This window comes from Centroberyx affinis, unplaced genomic scaffold, assembly GCF_046629955.1.
Source record: "Centroberyx affinis isolate AG114_WGS23_722 - 3 ecotype Tasmania unplaced genomic scaffold, CSIRO-AGI_Caff_v1 ptg001129l_1, whole genome shotgun sequence".
In the NCBI taxonomy this organism is placed as follows: Eukaryota; Metazoa; Chordata; class Actinopteri; order Beryciformes; family Berycidae; genus Centroberyx; species Centroberyx affinis.
In genome coordinates, this window is record NW_027279668.1 from 548,573 (window position 1) to 569,512 (window position 20,940).

The 20,940-nt window shown below is 41.9% G+C and overlaps 4 protein-coding genes across 4 annotated transcripts; all 4 read right to left on the reverse strand.

The window, feature by feature from the left end:
- Positions 1-18: 18 nt before the first annotated feature.
- Positions 19-2,511, reverse strand: cunh22orf39 (chromosome unknown C22orf39 homolog). Its single transcript, XM_071523890.1, has 3 exons — positions 2,421-2,511; positions 1,598-1,765; positions 19-973 (listed from the first exon to the last, which is right to left on the reverse strand). The coding sequence occupies exons 1-3, from the start codon at positions 2,448-2,450 to the stop codon at positions 842-844; spliced, it is 330 nt and encodes a 109-aa protein (XP_071379991.1). The 5' UTR covers positions 2,451-2,511; the 3' UTR covers positions 19-841.
- A 200-nt stretch (positions 2,512-2,711) lies between these two features.
- On the reverse strand, positions 2,712-6,793 carry ufd1l (ubiquitin recognition factor in ER associated degradation 1). The gene is made up of 12 exons (XM_071523871.1): positions 6,657-6,793; positions 6,306-6,438; positions 6,063-6,095; positions 5,844-5,965; positions 4,843-4,973; positions 4,687-4,759; positions 4,509-4,577; positions 4,323-4,391; positions 4,183-4,233; positions 3,980-4,068; positions 3,679-3,763; positions 2,712-3,477 (listed from the first exon to the last, which is right to left on the reverse strand). Exons 1-12 carry the CDS (start codon positions 6,657-6,659, stop codon positions 3,403-3,405), a joined length of 933 nt encoding a protein of 310 aa, XP_071379972.1. The 5' UTR covers positions 6,660-6,793; the 3' UTR covers positions 2,712-3,402.
- A 415-nt stretch (positions 6,794-7,208) lies between these two features.
- On the reverse strand, positions 7,209-17,592 carry LOC139647885 (probable ATP-dependent RNA helicase DHX37). Its single transcript, XM_071523883.1, has 27 exons — positions 17,501-17,592; positions 17,166-17,280; positions 16,850-17,019; positions 15,761-15,881; positions 15,253-15,629; positions 14,961-15,109; positions 14,702-14,794; positions 14,389-14,485; positions 13,749-13,862; positions 13,383-13,599; positions 13,077-13,175; positions 12,903-12,973; positions 12,610-12,745; positions 12,435-12,511; positions 11,735-11,967; positions 11,515-11,626; positions 11,189-11,295; positions 10,824-11,012; positions 10,614-10,738; positions 9,703-9,819; positions 9,444-9,616; positions 9,241-9,355; positions 8,334-8,471; positions 8,145-8,239; positions 7,966-8,039; positions 7,759-7,856; positions 7,209-7,655 (listed from the first exon to the last, which is right to left on the reverse strand). Exons 2-27 carry the CDS (start codon positions 17,266-17,268, stop codon positions 7,579-7,581), a joined length of 3,477 nt encoding a protein of 1,158 aa, XP_071379984.1. The 5' UTR covers positions 17,269-17,280; positions 17,501-17,592; the 3' UTR covers positions 7,209-7,578.
- A 360-nt stretch (positions 17,593-17,952) lies between these two features.
- On the reverse strand, positions 17,953-20,913 carry LOC139647887 (platelet glycoprotein Ib beta chain-like). Its single transcript, XM_071523888.1, has 2 exons — positions 20,816-20,913; positions 17,953-19,351 (listed from the first exon to the last, which is right to left on the reverse strand). The coding sequence occupies exon 2, from the start codon at positions 19,338-19,340 to the stop codon at positions 18,714-18,716; it is 627 nt and encodes a 208-aa protein (XP_071379989.1). The 5' UTR covers positions 19,341-19,351; positions 20,816-20,913; the 3' UTR covers positions 17,953-18,713.
- Between the last annotated feature and the right edge of the window lie 27 nt (positions 20,914-20,940).

Below are 20,940 nucleotides of genomic sequence, written 5' to 3' on the forward strand. Positions count from 1 at the left end.
TTTTTATTATATGTTCAGAATTACTTTATACATTTTAAGGTATTAAGCAAAACAATGGAAGGCACATCCTTCATTATTGAATCTTGACAACATTTATACATCAATCAATTTGACAAGACTATAGTATCCGTCTTACACTGAACAGTAAAACAGAGCAGCCAGTGTCAAATGCATCAAACCCATTTACTGAGGCAGAGTGCAGTCTGCTTCTATGCTTCAATTTACACAACCTGTGGACAATGAAACATTTAGGATTGGTAAAAAGGATAGTAACACCTACACAGAAACCATATCATTGTAATTCACTGGTAAAATGCCTGTTAATTCACACTGACTATCATCCTCATGATTGAGCACCAGATGCTGCTGTCACTACTGAAATATACAAATTACTGTGTACCCGACAGTGAATACATTATGCATTTTTAGGTGACAAATCAGGTAGGTGTGCATCCTTTTATGAACAAAATCCAAATTGAAGACATGCGCTACTTCCAGTAGACAAGATCTTGTGAATCATTTTGAAAGTGGAAATAACAAAACATATCAAATAATTTCAATTTCAACACATTTTTATCCACGCGCAGCCATGTGATGACTCTCTGGTAGCTAATTGATTGCATAAATTCAATACAGAGCTCTCCAAGCTCTGGCCTACTTCAAAAGCTGCACCTTGCAAGGCCATGTAAAATAAGAAACTATCTATAGCAGCATTCCACTGAATACAGTCTCTCCAGCACTCAAGGATTCTGTATGTCCATGCAGTGAAATCTGTCTCGACTGTTACTTTCACTTTGGTTTGGTCACCATGGAGCCAAGACAGCACTTCACTAGCAAGAGTTCAGGAGTCCTGAGGCTTTTCCTGGTTCAGGGGCATATGCCAGTCTCTGGGAGGGTCTCGCCTCAGCTCCCAAACTGGGGTGAACTTTCTCTGCTCTGCCACTCTGTTCCTTTCACTCCTCAGTAACGCTTCCTGCAAAACAGAGACACATTAGAACTTTTAAAAAAGCCTATGAGTTGTTGGGTAAAAGTCAAACATATGCACTGATTCCAGACCGGGCCTTACAGACTTTCTCTTTGTGTTCACTTCATCGATTTGAGACAACTTTTCACACTCAAATCCAGTGACTTAGCTCATGATATAAGCACTGACTGTAACATGAGTTTTGACTGTAAAAATAAGTGATGAATGTATTTTGAAGCTCTAGATTCTATTTGATATATGGTTTCTAAATATTAAAACAAAATGGATACGTACAGTGAGTGGAATCTCAAGGATACAAAGAGATTATATAGTCAGCAGGCATTTTTAATGCCAGTTAGAATTAAATACAAGACCAATTTCACATCTGAAATAAGTGTGAAAATGAAATCATCTGAAGACCTAGCAGACTACATATCAGTATGACTGGGTTGATTTCTCACTGGAAAAAAGTGCACCAAAAAGCTGCAATATTTTATAATATTATCTAAAACTGATTTTGCTCTATCCAACTATATGAAAAACCCTTTAAGGACTCAAGTTTAGATAGTATAATTTAAGATGGTCCAAGATTTTTTCAGGACATGCAGACAATGACACCTCATGCAGTTGTACCTTGGCCTCTGTGGCTGCGTGTTTCTCCCATTCCCTGCAGCTGTCGTAGTCCTCTTTCCACTGCTGGCAGGTCGGGGACGTCCCATACGTGTAATAGTGGTGGAAACGGTTCCACAGGCTTTTGCAGTGTTTGAACTCACTCATGTAGTTATCACAGGTACGAGGTGGCTATATGGACGGACAGAGTCAGAACCAGAGATTTATCAGCACCAGTTTAACGTTATATTTGTATCCTCTACTGTTGTGCTTTTGGGGAAGGTATACATTATTTCTATTTTAATTAATTAGACTATAGCAAACGTACTGAAAGCATCATAAAGAAGAGGAGTGAGCTTGGATAATACACTGTCAGAGCAAATTTAAGATCAACCTGAAGAGGACGCTGTTAGAATGTGTGTGTGTGTGTGTGTGTGTGTGTGTGTGTGCAACTTGTAACATTAGCCAACCCAAATAATAACAGCGCCTCCTTGAGGTTGCAACAGATGAATCCCAGCATCCAGGCAATCTTTCGTGGCTGGTGATACATTTATTTAGTTTTCGAAATGGACTGGTTAGATTATACTTCGAAAGGTTTGCCTTCCATGCAAATCGTGAAACAAAAGAAAGCGTTGGCTAGCTTAGCGTCTGATGTGTCGTCTCTGTCCGACATGGATCACTGGAAAGGTTACGTTGTCCAGTTAGCACATTCGCTAATAACCTAGCTAACTCCTTTATTATGCCTTGGCACTGTTCACTCTTTCAAAGCCTAATGTAACAAAACAGATGACTCAAGCCCGACATATTTTTTTTATCAAATCAAAATGTAATTAGTTTGATACGTTACCCTCCACGCTGCTTCTTCAGACCGATCCATTGCCTGTAGCTGCTAGCTTTAGCTTACCCTTTGACAGTCAGTGTGGCTGATGAAGTCATATTACAACTGGCCAATCACGTGCTGATATTCCGCTTATTCCCGCCCACTTCACTAAAACAGATCAGGCACAGCTAAAATTTCAGTCAAGAAAACAGTTTATGATTATGTAAATAAGTTTTCGATTATGAGGCCAGTCCTTAAAGTTCTGCTGTTAATAAATACATTACAAACATTACAAGGCACATTTAATTTCAAAACACAGTACTTTATTTCAGTCTATAAATAAACCAAGCAAAGAGAAATTTGCAACTTATTCTTATAAACCCCAACAGGCTCTGAATCTAAAAAAAAAAAAAAACCCAGAGAAGAATTTATCATAATACATAATCATGAAAAATATGAGTATAGAGCTACCATTGCTCCAAGTTTGTCATAAGGAAGGGGCATGGGGAAGATTTGGGATTCAGGGTTCCAAAAAGTGTTCAGGAGGATTTTACAAATGAATTATAGATGCAACCAGCCATTATGGAAAAAAAACAAATGCACTATATATATATATATATTTATTTAATTCACCCCGGTGTGGGCAAAGGTAATTCAAATCTGATATCAAAACAATGCTTTATGAATAAACCCCTGTGTTGGTGGCTTGGCAATGTAATTATTTTTCCAGGGTCAAACCAGTAACACTGGACTCTTGGACACCAAATTACTACTAGCAGCACTCATTTTATAGCGCTCACTTTCACGTGTTTAGCAAATGTATTACTGCTAGAGTCTTAAATTAAATATAATTCAAACTCGATCACACAACTGCATTTTCCAAGGGACAGAAAAATAGAATCCCTGTGCTTTTGAATGCCAGTTTGCCAGTTTTTTTTTTTTACTTTTTGTAGTGGGTGTACAATAGATATGGTGAGTTTGTGCACATCAGCCAGCCTCTCTGAAATTTTCAAGGCTTTCTTCCCTTCTTGCGTAGCGACTGTCCTTCACCGGAGAAGGCGATGAATCTGCTCATGGCTTCATCCTGAGTGTAACGATGAAATATAAAAGTACTTATAAGTGGCGTACTACACCATGAGCCCTAAATACAAGACACTGATTTAGAGTACTCTTGTTAAAATTCAAAATAACAGAATGTGAGGAACAGCACTGGAATGTATTGAAATACTGTAACAAAGCTTAGTCAAAATATTAAATGTCTGACAGAACCATCCCGACTACTTACATCTTCTATTGTTTTCCTGGGCAGAGGCCTAGAGTTCCTAATGAAGGTGATCCTGCCAACTTTGTACTCATAGTTAGGAATGCCTCTGTATCAGAAAAGAGTAGAGTGAGTTTAGATCACTGATTTTACACTCAAAACAAATTGCAAATATTTCTATATTGGTTCAGAGATAAATGCAGTACATAAGGATTAGACAGGTGTGACAAAAATGATAGAATTATAATCTTGAATAATTATGTAAATGGGGAGTTACAATCGTCAACTGTCAGGGCAGGGTATAAAATATTGATTATCTTCTGACCTTTTAATGTCACTTGGGTCAATAGGGGCAGGGCTGGGCTCAATGCCTTTCTTTTTGCCATCCAAGCGATTACCAGAGCCAGTGAACGCCTGGGGATTGTAGAGATACAAAAACAGAAATTAAGTTACATTGACACCAGCTATGTGGGCTCAATATTCATGAAAATATTAATTTGCCAATGACTGATAGAAAAATGAACTCACTCTGAATCCCATGTCCATGTCAGCGTAACTGGGGGGATCTCCTTCTTCCTCCTGTGAAGAGAAGAGAGAAGGTTTTGTCAAAATGTCCACAGGTACGTTTAGCATCATCCATTCGTAGACAAAAGCTGTTTGGTTCTTACCGTTGGTTCCTCATAGTGCTGAGGCCGTCTTTCAGGCTCTTTGTAACCCAATGGAGCATCAAAATCCACCTGAGAAACGATGCGAGTCACAGATTTAAGACATAACTAAGCCAGAGTACAATAGAGTAATTCACTGTTTTCTGTATTATTTTACTGATGCGAGGGTCAGTAGACAGAGGGTCTTACATTCATATCACACTCAATGATGGATACTGCTTTATCTGGCTTGGTCTCCATTACTCGCAGTTCATAGATCTGAAACAAATAGTCAGACTTCAGTAAACACACAAAGGCAGAGATAAAACCATACTAATATAATAGACTAAGAATATTTAATTTGAACAAGCAGATTTTTAAGTATTACCTTTTCATTGTAGTTGATAGCGATGACATCACCGGTCGTCAAGCAGGCAAAGTTTCTCAAGGCATTTTCCAGCCTGCGAAACAGACCAGCAAGTTAAACACTTGTCTTGTAAATGTGATAAAGTTCAATTTAATGGTCCTGGCTAATATTTCATACACTGCTTTGGGGTTTGTGATGTCCAGGAAGTCTGGGCTTTGCGGCTGGAACTTGGAGTAGGTGGCCACCATAAGGTTTACACTCTCTACTTGGACTAGACCGCCTTCCTCCAGCAGGAGATTCTGCATCATCTGCAGGGAAGAAATAAACAAACATCAGTACAATTCACACCATGGCCTGGATGAATACTTGTTACAGAGTGTCTGTGCGTGAGTGCATTAACATTTAATTAAAGTTGTGGAAGGTATCAAATGTCTTGTCAAATCGCACTAAATCAGCAAAGAAAATGGAAAAAAATAAAAAGCATGATTTTGAGCCTATCTCATCACAAGAGCTGTAGTTAAGCCAAATGGAGATAAGGGCTGTAACTAATGATTGTTTTCATTAATTATTAGTTTTTCAATTAATCGATTAATCGTTTAGTCTATAAGATGTCAAAAATAATGACAAATTCCCATCACAAATTACCAAAACTCAAATTAGGTCTTAGAATCGCTTACTTAGTCTGACCAGCAGCCAAAAAAATCCAAAGTATTCATCTTATAATAATATATAACAGAGAAAAGCAAACAAATCTTTGCAAGCATTTGCGAAGCTGTAACCAGCAAATGTTTGGCATTTTTTGTTGATAAATGACTAAAACAATTAATCAATTCTCAAGATTATAATCAACTAATTTTGTGTCGATCAATTAATCGATTAACCAACTAATCATTTCAGCTCTAATGGAGAGTCCTTGCTCTTTAGTGTTTGTCAAAGGATCATAGCATTGGCAGGATATCATTGTTTGAGACTATGAAAAAAAAAAATAACAATGCATTTTATGACCACATCCCATTTCTGCTTCTTCATCTCAATGTTGTGTATTATCCCTCAAATAGTGTTTATTTATTGGTACATACTAGGTTTCCTACAGTGGTGATTGCAGACATTTATAGACATTTTGTCAATTTCTCTCCCGTGTGGCACTGACAGTAAACTTGTTACTGAGTGTTTCTTACCCAGTGTGGCAGGTAGCAGATTCCCTCGTCTGCCACAAACTCCAGCACACCACAGTGTGTCGTTCTGTCTGAGTTCTTGTTGCTCAACTTGAACAACATCGGATAGGTGATGTTCAGCCTGCCTGTGTGGGAGAGGAGCAGAGAGGAGGTGAGAATCATGGAAAATGCATAAAGACGTTTTATATTACTGTAGAGGAACTTCATTAAAGTCGCACTTACTGAGCTGGTCAAGAGCAGAAGGTGGCATTATTACTGAAAGGAGACATCAATCATTAATTCACACATTAATATGAAAACCATTCCAAATCTCTAGTAAATATAAACAATGCAGGCTCTGTGATTCATGGGGAAAAAACACAATTAGCCGCAGGTAGTCTAACAAGTTCCATATTCTGTCCTATTGTCAACATTATTAAAAGACAAACAAAGTATATTAAATCCGTTTGTCTTTAAAATGCTTACTTTTGCCTCCTTTCTCCACATCTGACCGGTCGTTTGGACCTGCCAGCATCGACACCGAGTAGCAGCGGTACTGAGTGGAGAAGCGGTTTTGAAAAGCCCGAGGCATCGGGTGGTCGAATACGTGGAAGGAAAACTGTGAAGGAAACCAAAACTTCTTACACCACACATATTCACGGACAATAACGTTTTTAGTACTGTACATTAATCGGTTAGCCACACAGGATTATTTTCACTTGTATCATGACAGGGCATCTTGTTGTTGTTAGCCGCTTGCTAACTGCTCAATCGATTTGTTTAGGGAGAAATTTGTCATCATCCGCAGACAAAATGAGCTTATTGAGCGACACCCACCATGTTGACGGTTTACTTCACGTTTTCGACTTAAAATGACTCAAAACAAAGCTCTGGTTGTTTCTTCCTACCCTTAAAAAACACGCTAAGCTGCGAATTTCCAATGTTATCTTCCGCTTCTTCCGGAAGTGTATGAGCTGACAGCGGGAAATGACGACACAACAGAACGAGCCAATCAGAGGGGCCCAGAACAATTAGTGTTTCTTCTTTTTATAATAAATAAAGCCCAATTTTAAAATATCTCCCTTGCAACTTCTTACATTTGGGAATGAATTGTTTTTCTCATATCTTCATCTTAATTTCCTGATACAGGCCTTAAACCTTTTTTTTTTTTTGCACTTGCTTCGCACTTATGGGTTTTATTTTCCATCTTATGTTATGCTCATTCTATGTCTATTTCCATGCATGTAATTTCTTTGTTGTAAAGCACTTTGAGCTGCATTTCTTGTATGAAAGGTGCTATACAAATAAAGTTTATTATTATTAATTATCAACCACAGTTGACACACAGACAGCATGAATAAGCAAACACTAGCCTCATTCAGAGCAGAGCCACACTTTTAATGAGTCTTATGAAGACCAAATCAGCCATGAATGCCTGACAGCAGTACACTGATGAACCACAAGTTAAAAAGTCATTATAGAGCTCTAGTGGAAACATTTTCTGCCGGAGAAAACTGTACAATTCATAGACATATAAAATACAAATGGGAGAAAGGCAGTGTCGTGTGGTGACAGGTGCACTTGCAAAGAACATAAAAACAATTAGGTTTGACTGTAAGAAGAAGGGCCCTTTTGATGCTGGAGAAGAGTCTGGGGGTGAGGAGTTTTTTGCCAATCTGTAGGTCAAGGTAGGTCTGGTCACAAGTCTCTTTAATGTGTCATTTTCCACCTTCTTTTCAAAGGTCCTGGTCACATTCCCTCATATAGGAGGCCAACTTTTGGCTACTTCCTGGTGCATGGCTTCAGGTAGCCACTGGCAGTATGCAGACAGCAGGACTTAAGGGTGAGAAAAAAAACATGAGAAAACAATGGTGTTAGACGACAAGAGGTCTCACCAAACAGACTCAGACAAATCATGCCAAACACATCAAACCCTCACATTTGTCTTTGTTCTTCCAGACGGAGAAAAGAGCCTCTCTACAGTCAACTCTCTCGGACACCAGCGCTCCCAGCAAAGCCTCGGTCCTGGGCTGCAGCCTGGGACAGCAAAGCAACAAGAGTAAGAGAATAGTCTTTTCTCCAAACAAGTTGATTTCACTGAGAGACGAAAGGCCTCAGACGGCCAGGTGTGAGACTGTAAGCTTACTTTGCCCATGTCTTCAGCATGATGGAGGGGTTTGAGAGAAGGTGGTGGCTGTGTTTCTTCAGTTTAGGGCATACCTGCAAAACAGACAAAGCATAAGACAAAGCATACAATTCAATGCGATGGATTTGAAGTGATAAGGACTGCAAAGAGACCGGGGCTGTCAGGTTTTGCTGCAATACCTGTCCCTCAAGCAGGAACCTGGCAAATAGTTTGTAGCGTTCCAGGCCGTCTGGATAATCCATCTCCACTGCAGGCAGCTGCCAACCCACACGGACTGCAGGACAGACACAGACATTATAGTAACGTAGGCGGACAGAGACACCTTACAGCAAGAATGACAGCCAGCTATAGAGAGAAGTGACACTTACAGAAGGTGCTTGAACGTTGACATTTGACTGTGCCTGTGGAGGAACAGAGCCACGGCGACGGAGTCTCCAGGGCAGAGCCGAAATGACAGTACTGGGGCAGAAGCTGGGGGACCCACTCTGCTTCTACTGCCGACACACCTGACAGAGACAGAGACAGGCAGAAAGGAGGACACATTTTCCCAAATGGTAAGCGACACTCCAGCAAATTTGACTTCATATAACAATGGCAGCAACAATATGCAGTTCAATCCAAACTTTATTGCATTGAAATTTGGCTTATCGACAGGGCTTCACAGTAAAAGCGCATAATATAAAAGAACACAAGAAACACAATAACATAACATTAAAGAACAACACATCACAAATTGGCACAATAGATTCCACACAAACAGTTGATAAGACTAGACAGGGAGTCAATAGCTTGATATGGTGCAATAAAAATCAGTACACAAGTCTTCTACAGGAATAGAAGCTATATCAGTTTTTTTTTAACCATATCTCTATATATTAGTCCTCCTCACTAATACATGCTATGAGGCGGCACCATGTCTGTCTACTCGCTCTGTGTCTGGGAGACGGGCTGTGGGAAGTTCAAAAATTCACCCGTCGATGACGTCATCGATGGGGATTTCCAACTCGTAGAAACTACAGCCGCTCTCTTCCTGGATTCTGGATTCCTTTCCTGTCTCCGAGACACAGAGCGAGTAGACAGACATGGTGCCGTCTCATAGCATGTATTAGTGAGGACCAATATATGGCGATAAGGTTAAAGGAGTTTAGACACTCTCAGTTCCTATTCTACTATTCTATTCTATTCTACTACTACGACTGACTTTAAAAAATTTAAGTCAGTTGTGTATCACTGACACCAGTAAGCTTAATGCCTGTTTTCCCCAAGCTCATTTACCTCTCATGTACATCTTGGTGGTCTCCATGACCTCCTGGTAGACGACAAACTCAGGTAGTGTTTTGAACAGCGCAGAGGTGGGGTGAATGAAGACTGGGTCGTCCAACAGAGGCGTCTGTCAACAGAGACAAAAAAGTTGAGGAGGTGAAGGAGAATTACAGTTCTTTCCCCAAATCACAATAATAGTTCTCAGTGCAACTTGCCTTGTATCCATTCCTCCATTTTGGGTCTAGTATTTCTTCTGCCTGTACACGCCGTGCAAGATGGTCTCCCAGTCCGGCCAGTACAATCTGCCGCAAGCAAACCACCTGGCTCTCTGTTGGTGGACTCATTTTAGGATCCACAAATACTCCCACCTCAGGACACACTGCATTCACTGGGAAAAGACAATATGAATGATTTTCTATGCCGTTTCTGTGGCGTACGGTGAGTTTGGTCATCTATAAATTTGTGTGCATGTACCTGCATTGGTAAGTTGTCCTCTAAGCCGCCTGATCTCCACCATGGCTTTATACCTCAGGCCATTCTCCTCACAAAACTTTGGTGTACAGCCAGCAAATTCACAAGCCCCGACAGCACCTGCAGTCACATGCAAACACAAATATATTCTTATCAACATACTTTACGCATACAACTTGCATAAATACACAAACACCAAGGACTGTATTGACTGTATTGAGGTGTGCTAATTACTACCATGTGCAAAAACTTAATGGCCATAGCTTTTTCCCACATGCTGCCGCACTGCATCATTTCATCAAGCAGTGATAATATGACATGGGAATCTGCAATTTCTTTTAATCTTATCCTCGGATATTTGAAGAGGGAGTAATTCTCAAATGGAACACTCTCTCATATTACCCTCTTTCTTTTTTCTCTCTCTATTTCTCTATCTTATTTCTTATCTCTCTGCCTGTTCTTCCTTTGAACACATAACACTTTCTCAGCGTGAGAAGTTAGGGTGTGCTTCCTCTGGGCATTAAATACTGTGCACAGTTATGCACGTTTTTGTTCAGTAAATCAATGGGAGTGATTGAGAGTGATCCATTTAAATAATCTCCTCCTCCATTTACACCCTACCATTGCTATTCCTCAAAATACATAATTGGGTCAGATGTGCTAAAAAATCTCCTAATAAGTGTCTACCCCATTTCCTCATGCAAATGCTTGTGTGCACAGGTTAGTAGATCCGAATCGCACATTTTACGCACACAACTGCATTACTGCCACCGCAAACGCTTAATAAATGCAGCCCTAATTATCATAAATATAATGGATCTAAACCTGAAATTAAAGGTCAACACATCATATGATGCCCAAAGCTAGAATCTGTGCAGTACTATTCAGTCACAACATAACAAAAGTGACCTTACCCAGCATGACCATAAGGTCCCCCAGCAGGAGTGAGGCTCCTTGCCCAGCCCAAAGCCTCCTCATCTGGGTCAGGCGAGCCCGGCGCTGGGCCAGCTTGGAACTCTCATCCTCACTACCTGCAGGCCTGAGGAGGAGGGAGGAAAACATGTTTAGAATATAAAAACATGAATATATTTACATAAAGACAGAGCAAACGTGTGTCCTCTCACCTGTCAAGGTCTTCAAAGATCTCCCGGACTGTCATGGCTGCCACCACAGCAATGACGTACGGCAGGCAATCCTGCTGCTTCCCCAGCGCTAGCATTTTAGCATAGCGTGGTGCCACAGGGAATGAAGCCATCGCCCTGCCCAGGGGTGTGATGGGACAGCTCAGCCTCGCTTGCTCCATCTCTTTCACCCTGGTTTAAAAATAAATAACAGATTGTAGGCTTGAGGCTTGGTCACACAACTTGACTAATGGACTGCTTATTTTATCTCAATTCACTGGGTAAAATGGGCCAATAAGATGGGAAGATTAAGAAAAAGACAGGGAAGAGAGGGAGAGGCAGAGATAGAGATAGAGGTAGACAGTTACCTTCCGGTGCGAGGCGGCTCTTTCAGAGCTCCCAGTGAGACCAGTAACTGTTCTGCGGCAACAAGAGCCTCACCAGAGGGAGACGTAGGAAAAGGGAAATTCACCACCTGAAGACACACACAAAGATCTGTGTAGCATTTCAACAAAACACAGCATGTTTTACCTTTCTTTATCTCGGGGAAGTTGACTGAGCGCGCATGTTTTTTTTCAGCAATGCCCTGCTTCACATTCACAGTTACATGCATTCACAACTGGAAACTGCTCAGTGGAACCAGTCTTCTAGTATCTTCTACTATTGGTCCATGAGCTGTTCTACATTTACTGACCTTGTCTATGTTGAGGTCCTTCATCTGCAAAACCAGGTCTTCCACAGGCCGGCGAGTGATCTCTGCCTCAGAGAACGGACTGAAGTCCCCAAACACTGCAGAGGAGTACAACCTGCAGGATATAAACACCTTCAGTTACACAGAAGTTTCCCATTTCCTAAAGATGAGAAAATATCTGAGAATATTCTCCTGGGGTGAAGACAGCAAGTAAAGTTCTGACCTGTAGCAGTGTCCCGGCTCTGTTCGTCCAGCTCTACCTGCCCTCTGGTTGGCTGAGGCCTGAGAGGTCCATGAGACCTTGAAGGAGGACACGCCGGTCACGCGGTCGTAGTAACGCTTCTTAACCCGACCACAGTCGACCACGTACTTGACCCCAGGGATGGTCAGAGACGTCTCTGCCACGTTGGTGGCTACCACACAGAGACGAGTGCCAGGTGGGGGGGGCCTGAACACCTACACCACAGGCACACAACACACACACAATATTTGGACACATAATACATCACAACAGTTACTCTATAGAGGGCTTTCAAGTGTCTGATTTGCATTTCTAAATGTGTTTCTAAATGCATTTCTAAACTTACAACATGCCTGACATTCAGGAAATATTGGTGTAGTATAGGTGATTACAATTAGTAAACCTGTACAATTCATGCATTTGTCACTGTGAATAGCCATCTTAATGTGAAATTTACTTACGTTATCGTGGAGACATTGTAACATTTTATTAGCATCAGAGAGGCAATCTAGCTTTAATTTATTTTTATCTTTCGTTAACTTTTTCACTCTTTGTTTGCTAACCAACAGTTCTATTCTGTGTTGCTGTAACGACCCAGTTTCCTCTCTGGGATCAAAGCAGTTAATCTTAAACTATTTTTAATCAGTCTTTGTACTGATAAACGTCAGGTTAATAATCTTACTTTAGCCTGCTGCTCTGGGGCCAAGAGAGAGTACAGAGGGAGGACATACAGAGGAATGGATGGGTCGGCCTTCTCCTCTATAAAAACATACAATGCAAAAGACAGAAGAGAATTAGTATAGATATTCATCTGAAATAGGTCCCTCTGGATTTGGAGAACTAGTGGTGTATCTTACCTGTGTCACCAGGATCGTCTCCCAGTTCCAGGTCAGAGCCTTCATCCTCCTCGTCTCCTATCCCAGCCTGTCTGTCCTCGTCCCCCTCATCCACCGGTAAGGCAGAATAATTGTCCAGGTCGATACGGGGCAGGGACTGAAGACAGAGAGTAAAGCATGCAATGCCTTAAAATATGTGTAAACAGTGTATATCTGTCGAGGATACAGGTGCCTTTTATCATACTGCAACACACACAGTAAGAGCCTTGAATAATGTGATTGTGGCCTTTGGGGGCATTTAACACCTGACTTACCACAGTCTTCTTCTGTTTGGCCTTCTTAAACTTCCTCATCGCCTCTGAGGTATCAGCCTCCTCATCTTCACCTGGAAAAAAAAAGAAGTGATTATACATTCTATTCAGAGAGAGTGCATAAGTGAGCGAGCAGGTGTGTGTGTATGTGTGTGTGTGTGTGTGTGTTACACTCACCAGTGGTTGTGTTACCCTTCCTGAAGGGGAAAGCTTTCCTCAGTCTTCTACATACAGTGTGCACCTCAGCCTGGCCAGTCAGGAACACCAGGATACCACCTGATGGACAGAGAAATTAAGTCTGGGTGGCAGTGTAGTGCAGTGGTTAAAGAGACCGTCCCGTATCCGGAGGGTCTCAGGTTCAATTCCAGCAACAGCGATGTGTCCTGTCAAAGTGTCCTTAAGCAAGATACAGTGTGAAAAGTACAAAATCTGGCTGTGCATATGTATGAGGCTGAGTGTGTGTGTGTGTGTGTGTGTCTGTACCTGGAGGCAGCATGCGGTGGATCTTGCAGATCTTGTGGAAGACCTCTCCAGTGTAATCCTCCAGAGGGGTACGTTTGTTGAAATGGATAGTGACAGGGAATTGGCGGGCATCCACCTTGATGACAGGCGGAGGCGATGGAAACAGCTTCCTGTTGTCGGTGAAGTCTTCGACTCGCAGAGTGGCCGACATGACCAGCAGCTTCATGGGCAGACCTTTCTGTAGGGGGCATTCACGAAACAGCAGGTTGACGGAAGGGAAGGACGGTAAAACATGTTGTCTGAAATATAGACTTCAATATCCGAGCGTGACCAGAGGTGAATGAGACATTTCTCCCGTCAAACACTAGGCATGGCGTTGCTGCTTACCTTGTTTCTGAGCGGGACGATACGAGACAGCAGGCCGATGAGAATGTCTGTGTATACGCTCCTTTCATGAGCCTCATCTATGATTATCACACTGTACTTCTGGAGCAAGAAATCCTATGAGACAAGACAGAGATAGTGGCAGTATTACATAGATACAAGGTGACAGGGACTCTTTTACGTAGACATTACACCTGAGTCAATTACTGATGGAAAAAATGCTTTCAATAACACTGGGTTTCCCGTAGCCTCCCTACATGAAAGATAGTTTGTATTTTTGTGTCAGTATCACTGGTTCAGCTGTGTTCGTTGGTCCCCTCCAACTATCCCACCTCTAGCAAGGTCAGGCTGATAATAATGGGTCAAACCATCCTCTCAAGGGCTCTTGTGGTCTCTCACATCATCACACAAAGATGAAAGTGGACTCAATGTTAGTAACCATAATATAAATATGGTATCCCACCACAACAAAAGCACAGCAGGGAGAAATGTGCAGATTTTAAGGAAGTTAAGGCTCAACTTAAGGCACAACTCATTTCTCTCTATTGCCCAGGCACCTGTATGTGTTTGTGTGTGTGTGTGTGTGTGTGTGTGTGTGTGTGTGTGTTGCATATTAGTTGGTGGGGGACAGTAAAGGAGATACCTTCTGAATCTCCTTCAGTAGAACACCATCCGTCATGAACTTGATCTTGGTGTCGCTGGTCACATTCCCCTCATATCGAATCTGGTATGACACCACCCTAAAAAACAGACAGACCCCAATAAGCTCCATATAATTTAGAAAATGTTTCCCTCAACAGAGGAATTTCCTTTCAGAAGGTTGTCACAAAGACATACGAGAAGAAATACATGTTCTAATATACTCAGTATATTTTCAAAGTAAAGTCTGTGCCTTTGAGGTAGGTTTCTCTATGCCAAATACTTTGAAAATCTACAGAGTGAAGTAATTTTGGTACCGTGTGGACAGGTTCATCTCTTTGGCCACTCTGTGGGACATGCTGACAGCTGCCACCCTCCTTGGTTCAGTGACACCTATAATCCCACTGCCACTGGAGAAAGAGAGCAAAAGAATGAAGATAATATCAGATCAGATGATATCAGATACTAATGTGTGATCTCCTGTAAGCTGTTCTGGAGGAAAATATCCAGTGAGATATTTAAGGACGCTACCACAAACAGGGGATAAACTCAGGATAAAAGGACTGGTATATGTACCTGGCGTAGCCTGCCTCATACAGGAACTGAGGCACTTGAGTGGTCTTCCCACTTCCGGTCTCTCCGCAGAGGACGACACTGTGATTCTCTCTCACCGCCTCCATAATTACCTGCTCCTCCGCCAGTACAGGCAGCCTCAGACGAGCTTCCTGTAGCATGTGCAAAGACAGATTGAAAAACACATAAACCAACTACTCCTCTCTGAAAGAAATATGTGTAGCTTACTCACTTACTCACTCAGACTCTCACTCTCTCTCAGACAGACAGACAGACACCCACACAGAACACAAACCTGTATTTCTGGCAGTCTATCAACTGGAATGAAGACAGCAGGCTGGGATGGCTTTTTGCTGGGGACCTCGCTCTGATCTGAACCCTTCTTCTCATTCTGTCCATCTGTCACTGTCGCCCGTTCTTCCTTCACCTCCTCTTTGCCCTTTGTCTCCTGACAGGGAGAGCTGGCTTCCTTAGATTCACACGCCTCTGTGGTCTCATTTCCTCCATCATCCTCGTCATCATCATCATCATCGGAGGAAGTGTCCAGATCGCTGCTCTCTTCTCCCTTTTGCTCTTCCTCTTCTTCTTCATCCTCTGCTTTCCATTTTCTTTTCCTGTTAGCTCCGCTCAGGCTGCTGATCTTCGGCCCTGAGCCTCCATCTTCTACTTCATCTGTTGTCCTGGGAAAACATGAACAGTCAGACACCACCATCTCCCCATCCCCCATTGAGAAACACAGACAAATCTGACTACTTCATTTAGCTTAGCTTATATATTATGTGTGTATGTGTGCGTGCACATACTGTTTATTCTGGTAAAGTGGTAAAGCTTGTCTCCTGTGCCAAGTTTGGAAGTGGTGTACAGCTGCTTCAGCTCAGACTCTGGAAGCTGCACCTCAGCCAGCTTGGTCAGTATGTCTGCTCTCTGAACAGGATAGAGGAGAAGAGGGATGCATTAGGATGTTGTTGTCCATCATATCAAGTTTGCCCAACACTCATTGCCAAGAGTTTCTAAACATTTTACATTTTATGCATTTACCCGATGCTCTTATGCAGAACAGCATACAATGACTCAGCAAATAGAGATTCAGTGTCTAGTTCAAGGACACTCCTGACAGAACAGAAGGCTGTTGTGGGGTTTTAACCTGCGACCGTTCCATTGTGGGACAACCACTTAGGCCACTAGACCACACTGCTGCCAAAACCATGTGGAGTTACCATAGATCTCACATACAGACACATTTCTATTATTTTAACCTTCACTTATCAAAGGATTATTAACTGAAGACATCTGCTTTTTTTTCCAGCCACACTAGGGCTGGGCGATATGTACGATATATATATCTCAGTATTTTCTACGAAGTGGGTTAAATGTTCAGTTGTAAGTAGGGCTGGGCGATATGGACAAAATCAAATATAATGATATTTTTTAACAAATACCTCAATATCGATATTGCGACAATATTGTAGCGATGACTATTGGTGCTTTCACAAAATATTTACACAATGAGATTTTTGATAATTAATCATCAGTAATGTGGATATAATGACTAAGTGGGTAAAGGCAAATAATAGAACAGCTAGAACAGTCTAGAACAGTAAGTTCAGAAAATGACATCACTTTACTGTAATGCAGCTTTTAAAACCAGGAAAAGACAACACTTATGCCATATCACGATATTACGATATCCAAAATCTAAGACAATATCTAGTTTCATATCACGATATCGATATAATATCGATATATTCCCCAGCCCTAAGCCACACTAGTCGTCAACTCTCAGCAGATCCACTGGAGCAACCTGGGGTTTAGTGCCTTGCTCATGGACACTCATCCATACTCTCAGATGAAGTTTAGGCATGACGTGCTGCACATGTCAGACTGCCTCCTACCTGAGCTTTCTTCTCCTTGAGTTCGAGGACCTTCTGCAGCTGTTTCCTCTGCTTCTTAGTGAGGGGATGTTTCTTGGAGACAGGTCTCTCTATGGCTTTCTTCTTCTTGGCTTTGTTGGCTGGGAGGACCAGGGCGTTGCTCTCATCCACGCCCTTAAGTTTGGACCCATCTGTTGAAGGAAAACAAGTGGCATCAGAAGCGAGGAGACGATCCACAAGCCAAACACGAACAGACAATAATTTCACTGTTGTCACTGAATCATTTCACCAGTTCACTGATTTCACTTGTGAACGCCCATTTCTCCTCTTTTCTTACCTTCCAGTTCCACCACCACGTCTGTCTTCCCATCCCCAGCTGGTTGTTGAGGGTCACTTTGCTGTCTCCCCTTCCAGTTGTGTTTCTTCCTTAGTCTCCCCATCTCTGACTGAAGCTGTAGATTAATCAGTGAATAAGTCAGTCGAAGCTAGGCAGCTAGCTAGATCCGCCATTTAATTCGATAGCTAGGAGTAAAGCGTATATATTTAGAGGACTCACATCTTACAGCTAACTTACTTTGGTAACGTCAGCTAACGTTAAATACAAAAAACTCGTACTGGCTCGTGTCGTTCAAACAGCCGACTAAATCCTTATAAACATTTAAAAATACAAACCTTTTATTTTAACGAGACAGACAATAGCATTGGAGTTTAAAGACTTGACGTTTGAAGTCCAATCCAGCACAAATCTCACGTGTAAACAGATGCTGGTCCGTTATGTAAAACAGTCCGTCGGTGAAACGTTGCGTCGGAAAGGTTCCGCTACAAAAAAAACAACGCGAGCCCAAAAACTCCCCCAGGTATAGGCTACATTATTTAGAACAATGTTGATATATATATTTTTGCATAAATAAATCAGCCAAGCAATCAAGATTCACTCTGACATTAGCTATCAGCTTATATTAGGTGTTGGTCTGCTGACACAAATTTGACTGAAGAAATGCAGGGACTTTTTCCATTGAATCTCTTTATTAATCAAAAATGTTGCATCCAGAAAAAAATATACAATAATCATATATAAAAAGCAAAAACTCTCAATAAAACTATAAAAATCGATTATTTGATGTTTAAAAAAGTCAAAATGCAGTTCTGCACAATGTGAGTCAAAAAACATAATCATGGCACAATACTGATCAGTTGTAAATATTCATAGGAATAAATTGCCTCAAATAGCCTGCATGCATGATAATTTTCTATTAATAAACAGTGTTGGGCAAGTTGCTGAAAATTAGTAATTAGTTACAGGTACTAGTTACTTCTCTCAAAAAGTAATTGAATTACTTTACCAATTACTGCATAATAAAAGTAATGGTCAGAAAAAGTCGCCAGATTTGTCGCTGGTCGCTTTTTAGAAATAAAGGTCCAGGGAGGTTTGTAGTCTTTTGATTCACTTGCGCCACCGTAAAGTCGGATGATCATAAACCGGATAATCCAGTAACGAGTAACGATTCCATTTAAATTTCAGTAATTGTAATTGCGTTATTAATTTGAAAAAGTAATTAGTTACATTATCAGTTACTTTGTAACGCGTTATTCCCAACACTGTTAATAAATACTAACAAAATATTTATCTGAAGTAAACAAATATAAATACAGTTTGTGAGATACAATGCAAATAGGAAAACAACTAAAACGGCCTCACAACACCCTGACTGTATTCCAGGAAGCTGACCTTACTCACAGGCATTTCTCATTCAGTTTGCAGACAACATCCCCCCCAACTCTACAAAAGCATTAGACATTTGCAGTCCATTGTGCAACAAAGAAAAAGCTCTTTCACTTCTTTTGCATGTAAGAACCGCACAACAGACGACTTCCTTCCTCCAGCTCAGATGCTGCTGTCCTTTAATGCCTCGTACTCATTCCCCATCATGCCCTCCCCGAAAGCGAAGCTCTCCTCTTTGGTCCTCCTCGCCACCCTGGACAGCCTCTCGAACTTCCTCAGGAACACGATGACCGCCACCAGCAGCGCCGCCTGCACCGCCACAAACACAAACAGACACACCTGCGAGGCGAAAGCCAGGTCGCAGTACCAGTAGTGGCAGGACTCCAGGACCTCCTCCTCGGTTAGGTACGCCACCAGCCGCCCTCTGAGGTCGGGAGGGGAGCTGCAGCTGACGTTGAGGTGCGAGGTTTGTCCGGCGGGCCGGCCGAGCAGCCAGGCTCGCAGGTAGAGAACGCCGCAGTCGCACGTCCACGGGTTTCCGTGGAGAGAGACGGAGCGGAGGGAGGCCAGGGCGTCCAGCAGCCCGTTAGGGAGGGTGGTCAGCAGGTTGTCATGGAGACGGAGCTCGGTGGTGCCAGTCGGGAGACGGGTGGGGAGCGAGGAGCTGGTGAGAGACCTGCCGCTGCAGTCCACCTGGCTGCCGTGGCAGGAACAAAGATGGGGGCACTCTGATGACCTTTGACCTCTGACTCCACACAAGAGGAGTAGACACAGGAGCAGGAGCATCATTATGAATCACTCTAAGGAGAGGAGAGGAGAGGAGAGATCTCTTTTCATCCAAGTCACATTAGATGCATTTGGTGCTGTGATCAGTTCAGTCACACAAGTAGAGAGGAAACCACAAAAAGCCACTGCATATCTCTTGATGGCTGAAATATTTGTGGAAGACAGATAACATATTAGGGTGTGGGAAAACTGGAATTACAGAAACTCTTTTCTGAGTAAAGGATGTCTAGTGAATGTGTCAGAGAGAGATAGGGACACAAAGAGAAAATTCACTCAGAATGGTCAAGAGATCATTCAGCTTTTACTGGAAGGAATATGCTAGCTGAACCTAATGCTAACCCAACAAGAGAGAGAAAATAGAGTTTAATTCCATAATGAGATATACACAGTTTGCAAAAAAGGAAACCTACTCTTACAAAATAATCGCTGACATGAAAGTAATCAAAAGATAAACAGATTGGAAGTTTATTTATGCTCAAAGAAGTGCACTAATGAACAAAACCGCATAAATCAGCAAGGGACGAACACAAAAAGGCTTATACACATGCAGCTATTATGTGCTTTTGTTAATTTATGCGCTTATATGTAGCATGAATAAACTTTAACTATTTGCATTCAAGGAACTTGCAATTTGTTTATCTTTTGATTAATCTAATGGCCACCTTGGAAGACCTGTTTTTTACATGTTTTTTTACATGGATGACATGAAAGTAAAGCACACCATGGCTTTCTATCAAAGTAATGAGTAATTTACTGATGATTACTGATGATTACATACATGGCATCGTCATGTAATCATATGGTTGTCTGGGGCTGCAAAGGGAATACCTTGTTGCTGCACACCAAAACAATGCATAACTTGTGGTTAGGAATAGTACACACTGAGTCTGTGTTATATAAAATGTAAATGCACTGAAATATCAGAGAAATAGGGCACTTGAAGTCAGTCAAATTCAGTATTTTTTTTTTGTCTCTCACAGGCCTTATTCAGGACTAGGTGACTCACTGCCATCAAGTGTTACTATTTTCAGCACTGTACACACAAGCTGCACTGATGGAGTGAAGAACAAGTAGGACATCGCATCTATCATGTCATAAATGATCTTATAAAGATAATACCAATATTTTACTGCTCTCTTTTGTCCGCTGGAGCACACATGTAGTTATAGATGAGTCAATTACCTGCTCCTATCCACATCTGTATCCTGAATCAGTGAATAAGAGCAGTAAAATATTGGATATATGGTCCTACTTGTTCTTCACTCTGTGTGTTTTGTTGACTAACTCTGTCATTGACCTGCTGTCTGACTCTCTTGTTCTAGTCCTGAGCTGATTGCCTCCTTCAGGTCTGAGTGAGCTCCACACCTTAGAGCCGACCTCTGCCTCTACACAGGGTTAAATCATTAAGTTTCAAATGTTAATCAGGTTATGAAGGCTGCAAAAGTGAAAAGTGTCATGGTCTGAGGAGAGAAATTTACCTTCAGTGTTGTGTTGTCTTCAGGAGAGGAAAGGACTGTGTTTCCCACAGTGGCTCTGAGAGGCGCAGCAGTATGTGAGACTTACAGCTGGCACTCACTGATAAAGGCCACTGTGAAAGACGGAT

Excerpts from the sequence above, each read along its gene's own strand:
- LOC139647887 (XM_071523888.1), bottom strand. The coding sequence starts at position 19,340 with ATGATGCTCCTGCTCCTGTGTCTACTCCTCTTGTGTGGAGTCAGAGGT.
- cunh22orf39 (XM_071523890.1), bottom strand. The coding sequence starts at position 2,450 with ATGGATCGGTCTGAAGAAGCAGCGTGGAGG. Across the intron at positions 1,766-2,420 it reads CTGAAGAAGCAGCGTGGAGG|CCACCTCGTACCTGTGATAA; the intron begins GTAACGTATCAA and ends CCGTCCATATAG. Across the intron at positions 974-1,597 it reads ACGCAGCCACAGAGGCCAAG|GAAGCGTTACTGAGGAGTGA; the intron begins GTACAACTGCAT and ends TCTGTTTTGCAG.
- LOC139647885 (XM_071523883.1), bottom strand. The coding sequence starts at position 17,268 with ATGGGGAGACTAAGGAAGAAACACAACTGGAAGGGGAGACAGCAAAGT. Across the intron at positions 11,627-11,734 it reads GAGCCGGGACACTGCTACAG|GTTGTACTCCTCTGCAGTGT; the intron begins GTCAGAACTTTA and ends TATATCCTGCAG. Across the intron at positions 11,013-11,188 it reads GAGCCGCCTCGCACCGGAAG|GGTGAAAGAGATGGAGCAAG; the intron begins GTAACTGTCTAC and ends TTTTTAAACCAG.
- ufd1l (XM_071523871.1), bottom strand. Across the intron at positions 4,760-4,842 it reads ATCACAAACCCCAAAGCAGT|GCTGGAAAATGCCTTGAGAA; the intron begins GTATGAAATATT and ends TCTGTTTCGCAG. Across the intron at positions 4,069-4,182 it reads ACATGGACATGGGATTCAGA|GCGTTCACTGGCTCTGGTAA; the intron begins GTGAGTTCATTT and ends TACAATCCCCAG.